The following is a 19993-nucleotide window of genomic DNA, read 5'->3' as shown; positions in this document are numbered from 1 at the left end:
GTCTCAAAACCAGACTTCCAGATCAACTACAGCAACCCCAAAGGGAACTGAGGTGGAACACTCTGATACTCAACAACCTGGACCCACTGAACTGGCAACAAAAGGGGATCTGGAAAAAATGAAATCAGAAATAATTTCTCAGATAACAGGAGAAATTGTGCCCCTAGTGCAAGACATGATTAATAAATCTAGAGAGGAGCTCAGGAACATGAGGGAACCCCAACATAGGAAACAAATGGAATCCATAAAACAGATGCAAATAGATTTCCAGGAGATGAAAAACTCCATTGAAAGTCCACACAGCAGAAAGAGCCAATGTGAGGACAGAATTTCAGATATAGAAGATAAGATTACAGTTAATGACCAGGAAAAGGAAAATTGTTTTAAAATTATAAGGGAACATGAGAAATCAATCCAGGAGCTGCTAGATGATGCAAAGAAGAAAAACATAAGACTGATTGGAGTCAATGAAGAAACAGGAGAGAGTGCAGATAACATAAAAAAACTCTTCACAGAAGTAATGGCAGAAAACTTCCCAAGGAGGGGAAAAGAAATTGACATACAGATAAGTGAGGCATATAGGACTCCAAATAGCCTTGATCAAAAAAAATCTACACATAGGCATATAATTGTTAAGATTCCAGAAACTCAACAGAAGAACAAAGTTCTACAAGCAGTGAGAGAAAAGAAAAAACTCACATACAAAGGAAAGCCCATCAGAATCACAGCAGACTTCTCAACACAAACCGTCAAGGCAAGAAGAGCTTGGAGTGACATATTCCAAGCCCTAAAAGAAAACAGCCTCCAACCCAGATTGATGTACCTTTCAAAACTATCTTTTAAAATTCATGGAGAAATAAGATACTTTCATGACAAAGAGCACCTTAGGAACTTCGTGAATACCAAACCAGCACTCCAAAGAATTTTACACAATAGCCTAGGAACAGACATTGAGGATCACAACCCCAGGAAGCAAGGCAGAATGAACCCATCTGGCATGACAAGAAATTAAATGTAAAGGGGGAGAACCCAACAAAAAGAAAAAGTCATGACAATGACAAGTCAATATGTTTCAGTTATAACTATCAACGTTAATGGTCTCACTTCACCAATCAAAAGAAACAGACTGGCAGAATGGGTCAAGAAGCAAAATCCAACAATATGCTGCATACAAGAAACACACGTAATTCAAAAGGAAACTCATAGACTGAAAGTAAAAGGGTGGAAAACAATACTCCGTGTGACGGAAACCCGAAAAAAAGCAGGAGTAGCTATCCTCTTGGCAGATCAAGTAGATTTCAAACCAACGCTGATTAAGAGAAATGAAGAAGGACACTACATCCTTGTAAAGGGACCAATCCAAGAGAAAGAGATGACAATCATAAATATCTATGCACCAAACACTAGTGTGCTCAACTATATAAAACAAATACTAACGGACATGAAAAGTCATATATTCACTAATACAGTTGTAGTGGGGGACCTCAACACCCCACTGTCACAAATAGATAGATCAACTAGACAAAAAATAAGTAATGAAATACTAGAACTCAATCAAACTCTTGAACAAATAAACTTAACAGATGTTTACAGAGTCTTCCACCCCACAAAATCAGAATACCCATTCTTCTCAGCTGCACATGGGTCATTCTCCAAAATAGACCACATACTCACACATAGAACATGTTTCAGTAAGTGCAAAGGAATTGAAGTTATCCGCTGTATATTATCAGACCATAGTGCGATGAAATTGGAGATCCATAGCAAAAGAAACTCAAAAAATTTCATAAACATGTGGAAATTGAACAACACACTTCTGAATAACCAATGGGTCACAGGAAATTAAAGAAGTCAGAAAGTTCCTTCAATTAAATGACAGTGAGAATATAACATATCAATCTATGGGACACAAGGAAAGCAGACTTACGAGGGAAATTCATAGCAGTGAATACACCTGATTCTAAACCTCAAGCTTCTAGAAAAAGAAGAGCAGGACAACCCCAAAGCTCATACAAGGGAAGAAATTACAAACATCAGAGGAGATACCAATGCAATGGAGACTAAGAGAATGATACAAAAAAATCAATGAAGCCAAGAGTTGGTTCTTTGAAAGAATCAACAAAATTGACAAACCCTTAGCCAACCTTGTCAGAAGAAGGAAAGAAAAGGCCCAAATCCATGCAATTAGGAATGAAAAGGGTGAAATTACAACAGACCCAGCAGAAATCCAGGGGATCATCAATACCTACTTCCAGAACCCATACACCAATAAGATGGACAACACAGAAGAAATGGACAGATTCCTAGATACATATGAATTACCAAAGTTGAATGAAGAAGACCTAAAAATTCTAAACAACCCAATATCAACCAATGAAATTCAAAACATAATTAAAAACTTATCAACTAAGAAAAGCCCAGGCCCTGATGGCTTCACTGCTGAATTCTACAAGACATTTAGAGAGGAAGTGCTGCCACTACTGTTTAAACTCTTCAATGAAATTGAAAGGGAAGCAATACTCCCCAATTCATTCCTGGAAGCAACCATCACCTTGACCCCAAAGCAGAGAAAGACCCCACCGAAAAGGAGAACTATAGGCCAATCTCACTAATGAACATAAATCCAAAAATCCTTAATAAGATACTGGCAAATAGAATGCAGAAGATCATCAAGAAGATAATACACTCTGATCAAGTGGGATTCATCCCAGGGATGCAGGGATGGTTCAACATACGCAAATCAATCAATGTAATACACTATATCAATAGATCCAAGGACAAAAACCATATGATTATCTCCATAGATGCAGAAAAAGCATTTGACAAAATCCAACATGCATTTATGATAAAAACCCTACAAAAAATTGGAATAGATTGTCTCTACCTCAAACTGATAAAAGCCATCTATGAAAAACCAGCAGCCAATATCATACTAAATGGTCAAAAACTGAAATCCTTCACACTAAAATCAAGAACAAGACAAGGATGTCCACTGTCACCACTCTTGTTCAATATAGTTCTGGAAACACTAGCCACAACAATTAGACAAGAGAAAGAAATAAAATGAATAAAGATAGGAAATGAAGAAGTCAAATTGTCATTATTTGCAGATGACATGATACTCTATATAGAAGACCCCAAGAACTCCACCCAAAGTCTTCTAGACTTAATAACCAAATTCAGTCAAGTAGCTGGTTACAAGGTCAACACACAAAAATCAATAGCTTTCCTCTACACGAATGACAGACTCACTGAGAAATAGGGCAAACAATTCCTTTCACAATAGCATCCAAAAAACTGAAATACCTAGGAATCAACCTAATTTAAGAAATTAAAGACTTCTTCTCTGAAAACTATAGCACTCTGAAAAGAGAGATTGAAGATGATATCAGAAAATGGACAGACATCCCCTTCTCCTTGGTAGGAAGGATTGACATAGTGAAAATGGCCATACTTCCGAAACTGCTGTGTACATTCAATGCAATTCCAATTGAGATCCCAGCAGCACACTTCATGGACCTTGAGAAAACAATCCAAAACTTCATTTGGAACAAGAAGAGACCCAGAATAGCAAAAGCAATTCTAGGTAACAGAGACATGGCAGGGGGTATCACAATCCCCAAGCTGCAACTCTACTACAAATCTACTGTGATATAAACAGCATGTTACTGGCAAAGAAACAGACCTGAAGACCAGTGGAACAGATTAGAAGATGCAGAAACAATGCCAGACACACTCAGCCATCTTACCTTCGATAAAGGAGCCGAACACCATCACTGGAGGAAAGATAGCCTCTTTAATAAATGGTGCTGGAAAAATTGGGTTTCAACTTGCCAAAGATTAAAACTAGACCTATATATCTCACCATGCACTAAACTAAAATCGAAATGGATTAAAGATCTGAATATTAAAATAGAAACTCTGAACCAGTTGGAACAGAGGTTAGGTAGAACTGTTGAAGACATTGGTGTAGGAAAAGATTTTATGAACAATACCTCACTTGCCCGTGGACTAGCACAAACAATCAACAAGTGGGATCTCTTCTTATTAAAAAGCTTCTGCACAGCAAGAGAAACCACCAGCAGTGTGAAGAGACAACCCACAATGTGGGAAAAAATCTTCACCTGCTCTTCCTCAGACAAAGGTCTACTATCTCGAATCTATAAAGAACTTAAAAAGATCAGACCTCCCAAATTTAAAGACCCAATCCAAAATTGGGCATCTGAAATGAACAGACATTTCTCAGAAAAGGAAGTAGAAATAGCAAATAAATACATGAAAAAATGTTCAACATCACTGGTCATTGGAGAGATGCAAATGAAAACAACACTGAGATTCCACTTCACTCCAGAAAGAATGGCTGCTATCATGAAATCAACCAATACCAAATGCTGGTGGGGCTGTGGGGAAAGCGGAACCCTGCTCCACTGCTGGTGGGAGTGTAGCCTGGTACAAGCACTGTGGAAATCAGTATGGAGATACCTCAAAGCACTAGGACTGGAAGTCCCACTTGACCCCGCTCTTCCACTGCTGAGTGTCTTCCCCAAAGAATTAAAAGAATCATACCACAGTGATATGTGTGCACCCATGTTCATAGCAGCATAGTTTGTAATAGCTAAAAGTTGGAAACAGCCGAAATGCCCATCAACTGGAGACTGGATAAGGAAAATGTGGGTTTTTTTAATGAAATGGAATACTGCTCAGCCCTAAAAATGAGAAATTAGAGACATTTTTTGCTAAATGGTTGCACATTGAAGCAATACTCTTAATTGAAATAAATAGGACACACGTGTAAATACCGAATAGTTTCTCTAGTGTGAGAAACTGAAAATGTCAATAAGGACTAAAACGTATAATAGATACTGTGAAATAGGAGGAAAATGGGGAAAGGGGAAGTGGAAGTGGGACGTGTTTGGGAAAAGAAAGAAGGGAATGGAATTAACATAGGAAAATGAAAAAATGGAAGCAAAGTCTTTGTAAATAGGGAGGGATGGAGGTGTTGAAGGGAGGGCTGGGCAAGGGTGAAAAATAAGAACCAAAAGAGATTATGTAAAGGTGCAAATTTCCAATGATGAATGTCATTATATTCTATACCTAAAATGTACCAATGATTAGAATGAATAATCGATAATGCAAAATAGGAAGAAAAGTTCCAAAGGGGTAGGGGTAGTGGGTGGGGCAAGGGAAAAGAAAGAAGGAAAAGGAAAAATGATGTGAAATGGGAAAAATGGAAATAAAGTCTTTGTAAATAGGGATGGGAGGGCTAGGAATGGGGAAAAAATAAGAACCAAGATGCATCATATAAAGGTACAAGTTCGCAATGAGAAATGTAATTGTGTTGTATACCTAAAATGTACCAATAAAAGTATTTTAAAATAAAGATAGTTATATGCAATTCATAAAATAGTGTTAATGAGTAAATGAGAAAATATTTGTAAAGTGCTTAGAATAGTGCTTGGGACACAAGCAGCAGCAAAATAAGTTAAAGGTACTACTCTTTCATCTGCTCTTCCATTTGGACATAACAAAACTGTTATAAGCTTTATCCTTTTCTAAAATAATTTAGGACAGAGTAATTGAGAACAGACCAAGAAGAAAATTGTCCTTCCTTTTCCTATTTTATTGGTTTTCTTGAGAATCCTTGTGAAAACAAATCGTATCTACTTGTTATAGAGCAAGTACTTGCTTTTAGGAAACTGACAGATGATACTGAAGAACTTGAAGAAGAGGAGTTTCTTAGTTCAGCATGTATCATATTGGTTTCAGTGTTATCTAAACACTATTTACAGTGCTTTACCTTCCATTCATTTGAGTGAAGCTTCAAATTGAATGCCATTGTTGTACACTGCACTGTATTTTATTCATCACAGTATACTAGCATAGAATTTAGTCCTTGGTAGTTTTAAGTAATTTTTTGAAACAGGAAAGGAAGAATACGATTGTAATAACCACTGTCCTGTGCTTTCCCTTCTTCACCTTAATAACTGTATGTTTCTATCTTCATTTATCCTGTTTATTTTGCAGTGTAAATCTAATTTATTGTTGTGATGGTTTTTCTTTTAAGTCTTGAGATGGACTCATATAGTCAAAACAAATTAAAGTTTAAATACTCTAGGACTAGAGCACCCAGAAGGAAGCTCCCCGCTTCCACCCCAGGCTCCTAGGGCAGTGAAGCTCAGCTGGTCCCAGCATCTGGAAGGAAGTTCCCCTGCCTCTATCCCAGGCTCCTAGGGCAGTGAAGCTCAGCCAGTCCCAGCACCTGGAAGGAAGCTCCCCGCCTCCATCCCAGTCTCCTAGGGCAGTGAAGCTCAGCCGGTCCCAGCACCCGGAAGGAAGCTCCCCGCCTCCATCCCAGTCTCCTAGGGCAGTGAAGCTCAGCAGGTTCCAGCACCCGGAAGGAAGCTCCCCTGCTGCCATCCCAAGCTCCTAGGGCACAGAAGGTGAGCCGCGTGGGCGCCAGAAGCACCCCCCCATGGAAATGAGAAGACACATAAACAAGCCTCAAAAACAGACTTCCAGATCACCTACAGCAACCACAAAGGGAAACGAGATGGAACACTCTGATACTCAACCACCTGGACTCTCTGAACTGGCAACAAAAGAGGATCTGGGAAAAATGAAATCAGAAATAATTACTCAGATAACAGCAAAGATTTTGCTCATGGTGCAAGACATGATTAATAAATCTAGAGAGGACACAGATAAAAAAATAGAGGATCTGAGGAACATGATGGAATCCCAACATAGGAAACAAATGGAATCCATAAAACAGATACAAACAGATTTCCAAGAGATTAAAAACTCCATCAAAAGTCTGCACAGCAGAATGAACGAATGTGAGGACAGAATTTCACATATAGAAGATAAGATTGCAGTTAGTGACCAGGAAAAGAAAAATTGCTTTAAAATTGTAAGGGAACATGAGAAATCAATCCAGCAGCTGCTAGACGATGCAAAGGAGAATAACATAAGACTGATTGGAGTCAATGAAGAAAGAGGAGAGAGTGCAGATGACATAAAAAAACCGTTCACAGAGGTGATGGCAGAAAACTTCCCAAGGAGGGGAAAAGAACTTGACATACAGATAAATGAGGCATATAGGACTCCAGCTAACCTTAATCAAAAAAAATCTACACATGGGCATATAATAGTTAGGACTCCAGAAATCCAACAGAAGAATAAAATTCTACAAGCAGTGAGAGAAAAGAAACAAATCACATACAAAGGAAAGCCTATCAGAATCACAGCAGACTTCTCAATGCAAACCCTCAAGGCAAGAAGAGCTTGGAGTGATGTATTTCAAGCCCTAAAGGAAAACAGCCTCCAACCCAGATTGATGTACCCTGCAAAACTATCTTTCAAAATTAATGGAGAAATAAGATGCTTTCATGATAAAGAGAACCTCAGGAACTTCATGAATACCAAACTGGCACTCCAAAAAATTTTAGACAATACCCTAGGAAAAGACAATGGGGATCACAACCCCAGGAAACCCATTAGAATGAATCCATTGGTTGTGACAAATTAAACGTAAAGGGGGAGAATCCAACAAAAAGAAAAAGTCATGACAAGGCTTTTAAAACTTTTAACTTCATCTCCCTAATGAGTGTATAATTCAATCTTATTATTGTACTGACTAGTATTTTTCTGATTCTAGAATTGCACACCATTCCTTGTGCTATACTGGCTATTTATCATTTTCTTATGTCTACATTTTAATTGGGTTGTCTATTAATGAGCTGTAAGAATTCTTAATATATTCTGGTCATAGGTTATATGCATTGTAAATATGGTCTGTTTAAGGGCTACTTTTCATTTTAATGATGTCATTTAAAGTTCTAAATTTTGATGGAATCTCATCAATTTTTTTTCTTTTATACATCATGGTTTTTGTATCCTAGGTAGTTCTTGCCTATCCTGAATTCATAAATATTTTCCCTTATAATTTCTTCTTAAAGATTCATACTTCTAGGCTTTCTTATTTAGGTTCATAGATCCCTTCAAGTTATTTTTATGTATAGAAAAAAGGGTTGATGTTAAGTTTTTATATATGGATACCAGGTGTTCTAGTGCCGTTTGCTGAAGATACTATCTCTTCCTCGGCTCTTGAATCGAGTTTATATTCTATACAATGCTAATGTTAAATAATCTTTCAAAACTCAGTGGACCATATATGTGTGGTTCTATTTCTAGATTCTCCGTTTTATTCCAATGATCTGTATGTCTTTCCTTACACCAACACTGCTTTGATTACTGTAGCTTTAGAAGAAGTCTTAAAATTGGGTGCTAAACGTCTTCCAACACTGTTTTTGTTTTTGTTTTTGGCTTTTCTGGCTCCTTTGTACTCCTACATAACTTTAAAATTTCAATATCCAGCTCTTCATTTATAGCAAGTATACAAAGACCTGAATTTTTATATATACTTTGTGTTTTCTAATCCTGCTAAATTCAAGTACAAGTTCTAGGGGCTCCTAGAGATTCCTTAGTATTTTCTCTGTAGATGATCATCTCATCTACATATAAAGATTTTGCTTCTGCCATGCCAATCCTACCCTAATTGTGTCATTTTATTGCCACTATTTTGGTTTAGACCTATGTTTCAAAGTCTAATGGACAGATGAAGAGTAGACATATATGGCCTTGTTCCCCACCTTAGGGAGAAAGCATTGTATCGTCTCCATTCATAGAAGGAGTTTTTGTTGGAAGTATGGAGTACATGTCTTTGATCTGTTGAGAAGGTTCTGTTCTACTTCTAGTCTCCTGATAGCTTTTACCATGAACAGGTGTAGAATTTAGACCAATACTCTTTCTCCAACTAGTGACAGGATCATATGGCTTTCTCTTTTCCTCTGTTAAAATGATTACTTTTGAGGGTGGATCTTCCAATGCTGAACCAACACTGCCATCCCTATAACAAAACCACTTTCTACATCCTGCCAGATCTGACTTCTAAGAGTTTGTTTTGTTCAACAAATTTCTATCTATGTTCATACTTTTTTCTTCTATTATCTTTATCCAGTTTTAGTATTAGCACAATGTTGAGTTCCTAAAGTGAGGGGAGAAGTGTTCCTTCTTTTTTCTGCTTTAATTGTTTGATATAATTTATCAGTTAAAATGTTTATGAGCCTGCTGTTGTCATATAGGTAGGTTTTCAAGCTAGGAATATGCTTTCTTTAACAGGTGCTATTCAAATTTTATCTTTCCTCCAGAGTTAGTTTCATTAATTTGTCTTCTAAGTTACTTCTTAGAAATTGTCAAATTTATTTCAAAAAAGATTTTTGTAATATGCTTTCTATATCCTTTTAAATTCTGTAAAATCTGTAGAAATGTCTCCTAGATCTTAATATTGTAAATTAAAAAATGTATAACTGATATTGTGTAACAGGAAGAAAAGGTCTAAAAGAGCAGGGGAACTGGGAGGGGTAGGGGAAGGGAAAAAAGGGAAAGGAAAAATATGAGAAGAGGAAAAAAATGGAAACAAGGTCTTTGCAAATAGGGAAGGGTGGAGGGGGTGAAGGGAGGGCAAGGGAAGGGGAAAAAAATAAGAACCAAGAGATTCATGTAATGGTACAAGATCCCAATGATGAATGTAACTGTATTGTATACTTAAAATGTACCAATAAAGTTAATGGGGGAAAAAAATAAAAAAATAAAATCCTCTAGGACTAGATTTTCATCCTTACTTTGCCAGTCACTTACTTACTGTGTACATTTAAGAAGTTACCTAATTTCTTGTTCTTGTTTCTTCATGTTTACAACTTTTATAATAGTTCCTTTGACCCTATTGGTACTTCCCTATTTATTCCCCATCCTCACCAATACCATGTATAATCTTCTGAATGAATGTTCTGTGTACAAGGCCTTCACTTTCTAATTTCTCAGTTGCTACACAGCCCCATATACTATCTGGCTTCTATTCTCAGTATTCTAATACTGTTCTGGATAAAATCCCTGATAATCTAACTGCCAAATTTAGAGTGATTTTAGTCTTTCCCTTATTGGGATGCTGTGTTGCACTTAACACTTGTCTGTCATAACTGCCTTATTACCTTAGTCCTGTCTGATCTATTTCTGTTCTCTTTTTTTGGATGTCCCTTTCTCTGGCCATCCCTCAACTGTTGGGGCCCAATATATCTTTCACCATATATATATATACTCTTCCTAGATGATTCCATCTATTTGTTTTTTTTACTGCGAACACTGCTTTCTTAAATCCGTCAAATGGTAATGATTTTCTTTGAGTAACCCCTGTCAAGGCCTCCAAGTAGTGCATTCCTTGAGGTTTGTCTCATATTTACCTTTGCATCTCTAGCATTCAGGAAGTATCTGACATATAGTTCCCTCATCTTTTTCTTTGTTCGTGACCTCAGAGTTTTTCCTTTAAAATTAAAATCCTGCTTTGTTCCATGACACTGTAATTAGTAATGATTCTATTCAGGTATTCAGCATGTATTTGTAATGTTGTTAATCTGCATATCTGACTGTCCCTCCCTCCCTCCCTCCCTCTCTCTCTCTCTCTCTCTCTCTCTCTCTCTTTCTTTGCTTTATAAGTATCTCATACAACCCTCACACACTCACACAGGTCCATAAACTCTAGATGAAAGGCCCTCGTTTTCTCACAGTAATAATCTACCTGTATCTGCACCCATCTCCTCCTCTCTTGTTCCTTCAAAAGAGATACATATGGGGTTTTCATGTTGTTTTACACTTAAGTATTTTTAAATGTTTAGCCTCTTAAAGAAAAACAACTCTCTGGATCATGTATTCTTCAGGTATCCTCTTACTTATCTCTTGTGTAGCCTGGCTGCTTTGAGAGCTCCTCAACTCATTCCATGCTGGCTCATTGCCATCACTGTGAAATTCTCATAAACATCACTAGTGACCTTCATGTTGCTAAATGCCGAAATAATTTTAGTTCTTACCAATAGTCACATACCAATGAAGAATGAAAGATAAGAAGATAGGATAGAGATGCCACAAGGTAACTCAAATTACTTTAAGGAAGTTTGTGTGGCCTGGTACTGGAACCTATCGGGAAACTGGCTGCTTTTAACTCTTAATCTTTTCCTCACTCAACAGTTCTATAATATCTCTGTTATGAGACTTGGTTTCCATGGCACATCTATTCTAACCCCATCTTTTTTTTTACTTGCTTATAATTTCTACTCCCTTATAATTTTAACTAGAAACATAGCACATTATGGCCTCTTTTCTCCTTCCTTGGTATAATCAAGACCAGTTAGTATATGCTGATTGCTTCATTTTCTTAGTATTCTTTACCTAAAATTCTAAAGAGTAAATCTTATTAGTCTAGTTCATTACATATGCCAGTCATTTCATAGGTGATTGATGCTAACTTAGTCTGTAACCTAGCCAATCATTTATGAATTCCCTTGGATAATCTTGAAAAAGATTGTTTCAAAAAGTAAAATCCAATGTTGATACATACTTTTGAATTTGAGTAGAACCCAAGTAAAAATAGATTAAGGAGTGCCTCACAGGTGAGTAAATAAAGACTAAGGGGATTGAGTCTGAAGAGGGTGACAGATGGAGAACACAGAATCAAATCAAAGACAGATTTTTATATGCTTTGTTTTTTAAGATGGCAGAGGTCTGAATGTAGAAGGAGTAAATGAATTGGAAATAGTTGAAACAAATGGAGCACAGAAATTTTTTAAATTCTTGAAACAGCGTTAAGATGCTAAAAGATGGAATTCTAGAGTACATAAAGATAGTTGACCTTGTATAGTAAGAAGAAAATCCCTTCCTCTGCAAAGGGGTTATAGAAAAAAGAGAGTGTTTGTTGCAGATAACTTTGAAAGTCAGGGAATCTGTTAGCATACTTTATGATTTTTCATTCTGATAACTTGTTTTGTAAGGAGAACTGCTGAGAAGAGAAGGGTTTTCAATAATTTCTGAAGAAAATTGAATTAGGAACTTTACTACCAGGAATATGATGAAGTGATTTTTTTTTCTTTTTTGCTGCAGCTCACGTGTACTTTGAGACAAGGTGGATAGTTGGACTAGTCCAAAGTCAAGAATGATTGGAGATAGCACCCCCTGCCCTGTGTATTTGCCTCAACTGCTTTTTTCATTCTGGTCTCCAATACTTTCATTTTGTAGGTCTTGATGACTGTTTGCAGCAGTATATTAAGAACTTCGAGAGGGAGAAGATCAGTGGGGACCAGTTGCTGCGCATTACACATCAGGAGCTCGAAGATCTGGGAGTCAGCCGCATTGGACATCAGGAACTGATCTTGGAAGCAGTTGACCTGCTGTGTGCTCTGGTAAGGACATGAAAGTGGCAGAAAAGGAACTTTCTCTTTTTTCCTCCCTTTTGTTCCTTTCCTCTTTTCTCTACTTTTAATAATTTAAATTCAAGCAGTGGGGAAAAATGTCCTAATTCTGAACTAATTGAATTAATATTTTCCTCCTTCCTTGAATTTGTTATTAGTGCCAAATGACAAAGAAGCTTATAACTCAACTGATTGATAATTACTTTTAACCACTTGATAAACATAACTCAGAGCTCACCAGTGAAGTTTTCATAGCAACATTTTGGATACACAGTTCTATACAGTAAGGTATAAAATCTAATTCCTTGTAAAAGTTTTGGTTTTGTACCAGAAGTACTAAGTAATCTTACTTTACAAAATATTTTTACATTATTTTCTCATCTTTGGTGTCCTAGTCAGTTTCTCCTTACTGAGCCACAGTATCCAACACCCACAACTTAAAGGGGAAGAGGTTTATTTTGGTTCACAATTTCTAAGGTTTCAGCCCTTGTGTGGTTGGCTGGCTCCAGGCAGAACTAGCATGGTGGAAAGGCCTGGGCAGAAGAAAGCTGCTTATGTCATGGCTGCCAGGAAACAGAGAGGAAAGGGAGAAGCCAGAGAGGAAGATACACCCTTCCAGGTCATGTCCCCAATGACTCACCTCTAACCAAAACCTACCTCCTGACAGCGAGTCAGCTGTAGCACCCCCATAATCCAATCGCATTCTAAATTCTCACCTTTGAGTACATGCAGGTTTGAGGGACATTCCAGATCTAAATCATAAAAAGTGGTTACTTTCTCACGTTAAAGAGAAATGCATAGACAAAAAGTCTCCTGCAAGATTCTGAGAGGACATTAGACATTCTGAGAAGAACATAATCCCCCTCCCCGCCAGGTGAGGTAAGTTGACACTAACTAAATTGGTTTTAAATTCTTCCACTTATTTCTAAAGGAGGATAGAGCGACACACAGAAAAAAATGAGCTGTGTAATGTGATGTCTTTTCTTGACTCTTAGCTCAGTCAGTTATTGATAATTGTGGACCAATATACTGTGGCTATAGTTATTTTATCTAAAATGGAAATAATAACTACTTCAAAGTGTTGTGAAATATAAATGAAATTGTGTTTGTATAGTATCTAAACAGTGCCTGGCACACAGCACACATTTAATAAATAGTAACTATTGAGATGATGATGACTAATAAGAAATGTGTAGATAATTAAGCACAATTCAAAACTCAATTAATACAAGGCACTGTATTGTTAGATTGACTAAGATCTAGTTCCTGCCCTCTTGAAAAGCTTAGCTTATATGTAAGTCTTACCTTCACTGTCATTTCTTCAAAGAGATGATCCTTGATTAGTTCCTCACCTTTGTTTCACCTAAGACAACCCCCCCAGCACACACACACACACACACACACACACACACACACACACACACACTGATGTTCTCCTTTAATCCTCATCTCGTTTTGTAATTATATATTTATGGCTGCTCATGAGATTGTTTTTTCTTAATGGTAAACAATGTGGGAAAAGCAGCTATGCTTATTAACCTGTAATGTGCAGCTAAAATGCCTAATAATAGCTGATGCTTAATATTTTTTGAAAGTGGTGATATAGGAGTGTTGTCATATTTTTCCACATTATAGTTTGGGAATCTTTTTATTTCCCTATTTCCGAGGTAAATTCAAACCAGAATATAAATTTTCATTCTTATCTGAATCAGGTTGCAGAAATCATCCCTAAATATAGGACTCAAGGTAAAGACTCACGGTGTTTCTAGCACATCAGTCTCCCAATTTGAGTCAGAGTGGTCCTGAAAGTATAATGAAAGTGGACTGGAGATGGCCACATGATCTAGTATTTCCTTACTTGCCATATCTTATACAACAATAATAGTAGTGTGTTTCAGAGCTTGATATCCAGTGTGTATGTCTGATAAGCAGGATTCCTTGTACATGAACCACTCATGTACTTTCACATTGCCAGTTTGAAGAAGGAAAGGAGGTTGATGATTGACGTTATATACAATTAGTGTAGACCTGTAGGCTTTGGGGTTTGGTCCATGTATAAGACTGCTGACCTAAACCTACTTAAAAGCATGATATAGGAGATACATGTCTGCATTATTTTTAAGTTCAAGCCATGGAGTTGTGATAAATCCCTTCATCTGCCGAGCTTTAATCCTTCTATAGTTCTGAGTTTAAGCACTATCATGTTACATCATTTGAATACTTAATAACGTGGTTGAGTTCTTCTGGAACTTAGTACAAGAAAAAAAATAAATCACTGAATTCCGTTTTTTTCTGTTTGACAGTCATATTTCCCAAGACTTCAAATATTTAACTTCCTTTTCATCCTTTCTTTTTGGTCAGGAACATTTAAAAATTTGTATTAGTGTATGTTTGCATTATGTAGTGGACATATTCATCAAAGAGGGTTGGCACATGAGCTGAGTCAGAAGTGCAGATATCTTTTAGTTTGTGCAGCACATATTTTCTAGTGAATATAAAACATCTCTGAGCAGAGAATTCTGGTTTACTTCTACATCCCATTATAAAAGCAGGAGATAAGATGCCCTGTCAGCAAGCTGAGTTGACTATACTAGGAGTTACACCTTTGGGAATGGGGAGCTGTGTCTTGTTTCTGATTTCTACTGGACTTTCTACTTTTTTATTACATCTATTGTATTTATATCTCTTTCCAACAATTATATATTCATGTTCAAACTATACTACCAACAAGAATGTGAAGATTAAAAAGACATACTCTGTACTTCTAAGATATGTACAGGAAGACAAAAGTCTTTAAATGACAACATATATTTAGAGAAAATCCCAGAGAAGAAAGGTCAGGAAAACTGCTGAAGGATGCAGAAATAGTGGGTGAAATTTGCATTAGTGTTACTGGATGAGGAGGTGCTTCTGGGCAACAAGTTGGGAAAATTATCTAGGCAAAAGAACTATCATATGTAAAGATAGAAATGTGAAAGAATATGGAGTGGTAAGATGAAAACGAGAATATATTGGTTTGGCTGGTGCAGGGTCAGAAGTAATAAGAAAGGCAACATATACCTTGGATTACATTATAATTCTTTGCTTAGGGTCGTGATTTTCCAGTTCACAGTATATTCCTGTGAAGAAGGCACCTTTGTCCAATCCATTGCTTTTTCTTAAGCTTTTTGCCCAGTGCTTGGTACATAGAGGATAATAGTAAATCAGTGCTATTTCACTGAATGAAACTTGCAACCTTTCTTCAAAGAACTGTATAATTTTTTTCTCTTGACTACATAGTCATTGACTCTTAAGTTTCTCTCCCTAGTGTAAGGAAGACATAAAAATTACCAAATTCATTTTGTTTCATTTTAAGTTATGGTATATTTTTATCAGCCTTATCTTGAAGTTAGTCATGATGTAGAATCAGTGTTATGGCAGCTGAAAAAAATCAGGGATTTATTTAATCAATTGTTCATTCATGCAACATATATTTAAGTATCCACTATATTGTTTGTACCATGTCATCCAGAAGAAAGTAAGCTGTTAATGATTTGGACACATATAAACTCTCTGAAGTTATGAAGCTATCATTTTGTATGCTAAAATAGAGAACAAAGAATATAAACTGAAAAAGTAAAAGCATATATATATATGTACATATATATATATATATCTTAATATATATCCCTTAATTTGTGTTCTGACAGTGTATCTTTTATTGGGAACTGTAAGTGAATCATTTATGACAGGATAAAAGCAGTTTTCACATCATTCTTTATATACTTTTCATAATAGAAATTTTGCATGAGAAATTTGATGTTTGCAATTGCTATGATTTCTTTCTTTGCAATATAATTGCTTAGTTCATTCATCTCAATTTATTTTCTAAAGTTCATTAATGCAATTCTTTTGGGAATTACTCATAAAACAAAGTATTAGAAACCTAAACACCTGCTACATGATAGATTCAAAATAGGAACTGAATAAATGACATTGACATTGTAAAATATGGCATTGAGATTGTAAAATAATTTAAATAGTGGAATTTGCCACTAGTGAGAATTTAGTCAGCTCAGTTTTCTAAAATATTAAATATGTTCCTTAATTTCTTTTTTATATAAGTTTTTAATGCATATAATTGAAAAAGAAGACGAGTATTAGTACCAATTCATTAAGACTAGACTCACTATACTGAATTGGTTATGAATCATGACTGATTCCTGGAACACATTTTAGTGGCCAAGTATAGGAACACATGGGAAATACATAGGACAGTGGTGGCAAACCTATGGTATTCATGCTACAGCGGGCTGTTTGTTATCATTGAAAGCTCTGAAAGGTTCGTCATCACTGGGGCAAAGAAAGCAGCTTTAAGTACATTTCAGGTCCATGTTTTTGTTTTCTTGAGGTATTCCTTTCTATACCAATAGTAACACAACATTTCCTATGCATATCCAGTAAAACACAAGTGTGTAATGTATAAACCTTCATTTTCAAAAGTTAAGGCAGTGCTCAGTGTACTCCTGGGCAAAGGCAAAGGGGAACTTTATTTACTTGTTGGTTCTTTTAACGGTAGGCAGGGGAGTGTGATTTACTGGTAATTTAGCAAGGTGCAACAAGGTATGCACTTTCATGAAAGGAAAGAAAGTATCTGTGTTGGCAGTAATTGATTTTGAGGTATTTAAAATGGAGAATTGTTATGATGAAAGACTAATCTCAGAGATTAGTCCAACTCTCTTGTGAAAATAGTGTTATATACAGATGAGCTTCTAAAATATTTTCATACCTTTACAGATTTTTAAAAAATGCTTTTGGATTTTGAATGTAACTAGTTACATTTGTTAACTAGGACTAGTGGGTGTTTTGTTTTGTTTTTGTTGGTTGGTGTTTGGGGGCTTATTTATTGTGTGGTTCTGAGGACAGAACATGCATAGAAATGCATGTGCTAAACAAGCACTCTAAACATTGAGCTACCCACCTACCCCTTGAATAAATTTCAAGAGTTTCCTTCTCCATCTTCTGGTACATAATTTTTGCCTCCTGCCACTGCATTCCTCTTTCCTTCCCATGTTTTACTTCTGTTCCATATAGGATATTTCCTTAGGTGGTTTCCAAGGTAGGAGACTTCAGGGTATCCTTCTAGGTTTTATCCAGAGGATTTTTCTATTCCCTGAATCTTGAGTTACATTACAAATAATTTTAGTATCTTAAATTTGGAAGACTTCGAGGTATTTTAGACTTCAGATTTTAATTTATAAGAGTAGTATCATTTTAAAATTATTTTTCCTTTTCTAATAATTTGAGATGCTAATCTTGTAAAGCAGAATATTTGAAATTAATCTTTTATAAAAGCTAATGACTATGAAATGAAAGATCAGTTACCAAGTTGATTAGGTTTCTCTCTAATAAAATATTTTAATTTGAGCGTCTCTAAGAAATTATTGTAATTTGTAAACAAATACTTCCTCATTAAACCAATTAATATACAACAATAATGTGAGTACTCTGTATTTCAGAGCAATGCTTTAAACTAAGGAAAACCTGAAAATACTTTTAAGCACTTCAGAAGCATCACAATTAGTTGATGTAATTATATAGTAAATTGTTCCCATCTACTCACGTGATAGTATGTTTTATAAACTTATAAGAGCATTTTCTTCTTAATACAGTGACAAGATAAAATCTCCCAAATGTTTCTATGGTCAGAGGCAATAGAATTTGAATAGAAAATTGTTCCCTTTGCACAAGCCAAATGTTTTAACTTGTGAGATGAATATTGCAACTCAGATTAAAGAATGAATATTTAATATACTGTTTTTTAAATAAAGCAAATGTATGGCTTCAAAAAAGAATATTCTTTCAATAAAAATATAAATTTTTATCAAAGAATGATATTTTTATCACTATTAAATCCTTAAGTGGCAATGTACATGACATAATTTGATATTTAATGTTTATCCATGAAAATCTTCTCATCTCCCTTTTGTCCCATTAATTTATTTTCTTAAATTACCGTCAGAAAATAACCAATTAAATCTCATATACAGTAGATACCTAGTGGTTGTTGACATACAGCTGAATTCATTTTGCCATTTCTTTCCTTTTTTATAATTTTTTTGTTTCTACTTTACTCCAGTTGTTATAACCACCTTTCTTAGAACAAAAGTAGAATATTGATGCTAAAGGAATGTGGTAGAGACCACCCCCAATAGGTGAGATACAGTCCCTTTCTACAAGCCATCTGGTCTAAACACTGAGCTCTTTTAAGCAAACCATTAAAAAATTCCCTATACCTCATTTTGTTCAACTGTGAAGAAGATAAATCTAACAGTCTCTTAGGCCCAAGTAAATTTTAATGTTCTTTGGCTTTTATTATGTTGTATACTTTTATTTTTATATAGAATAATAATATACATACAGTATTAAGTTAATCAAGGACATCCTCTGATCTTCTTAACTACCTTTTCTTATGGGTGTTTTACAACTCAGAAGCTGCTTTGAATTTGAATTATGATTTATGAAAACTTTCCCTATGTTTATCTGATGGAATACTATAATCCTTTCCTATTTGAAAGTGGTAAACATATAACCTCTTTCTAAAATAGAATATAGACAAAAAATATCTAGAATGAATTAATACTACTAGATACTGAAGTGAGAACAACAGAAGAAGAAAAAAGATACACTTACTAATAAGTCACTATGCTTGGCTTGGTTGTGCTTCAAATTTTAATGTGAGCAAATGTAGCCAAAACAAAAAAAATCGTTTAGCTTCATAATTGCTGTTATAAAAAAAAGGAACTGTATTAGTTCCCCCGAGGAAGCAAAGTTTTTCATGATATCATATTATAACAGAAACTTTTTATGAGTTATTCTGTAGAGAACACAGAAAAAAAGGATATATTTTATACAATGTGTATCTTTTTTGTTTTATTGCTGGGTTACCCGTTCTTTAGCTTTGGGTAAATAGAAATTTTCCTGCTATCTATTATCATGACTTTGCATAAAGTAATTGAATAGACAATAAAACAACAATTGACTATAATAATTAATTTTCATGAGTAAATGAAATTAGATTTTAGTTTTAAAAAATAAAGCCATAAATCCTTACACTGTTGCTATATCAGGTGCCATAGTTCAAAGATAAAATGAATACATCATCCCATGTTCATATTGCTACATAACACATTTTATTATAGTTTCTTTATCTGACATTTCCCCAAATCCTCACTTTGACTGTGGGCTGCAATAGATTAGGAATATTATCTTACTCATTTGTAACTCTTAATAATCTCCCCATTGTCTGTGCATGGTGAAGTACTTGGTAAATATTTTAATGAATGAATAAAATATTGACTTTAATCTATGATCTTTTTTATAATTCAGAATTATGGATTGGAAACAGAAAATCTAAAAACTCTATCTCATAAGCTGAATGCATCTGCCAAAAATCTACAGAACTTTATAACAGGAAGGAGAAGGAGTGGCCATTATGATGGGAGGACCAGCCGAAAATTGCCAAATGACTTTCTGACATCTGTTGTGGATCTGATTGGAGCAGCCAAGAGTCTGCTTGCCTGGTTGGACAGGTAAAATCTTTCACATATTTCCTATTTAACCCCTTCTCAGACACCTGTTTTCATATAATATTATTTCATTTTTCTTCAAATTATACAGATACGAGTATCAAGTAATAAATGTTTAATTATGATACA

The 19993-nt window shown here is 35.4% G+C and overlaps 1 protein-coding gene across 12 annotated transcripts in view; it reads left to right on the top strand.

Annotated features, from left to right (window-relative positions):
* The window catches only part of Cnksr2 (connector enhancer of kinase suppressor of Ras 2), a 272194-nt gene that overhangs the window by 39686 nt on the left and 212515 nt on the right, over positions 1 to 19993 (top strand). For all 12 annotated transcript variants that reach the window (XM_021245320.2, XM_004866183.3, XM_021245322.2 and 9 more), the window contains exons 2-3: positions 12124 to 12287; positions 19665 to 19867. In XM_021245320.2, the coding sequence (XP_021100979.1) occupies positions 12124 to 12287; positions 19665 to 19867 (367 nt within the window). The remainder of the gene's footprint in view (positions 1 to 12123; positions 12288 to 19664; positions 19868 to 19993) is intronic.

This window comes from Heterocephalus glaber, unplaced genomic scaffold (genome assembly GCF_053883595.1).
Source record: "Heterocephalus glaber isolate CG9 unplaced genomic scaffold, H.glaber_assembly_v1.0 deba00001594, whole genome shotgun sequence".
Classification (NCBI taxonomy): Eukaryota; Metazoa; Chordata; class Mammalia; order Rodentia; family Bathyergidae; genus Heterocephalus; species Heterocephalus glaber.
This window is presented reverse-complemented; position numbering and strand designations above follow the sequence as displayed.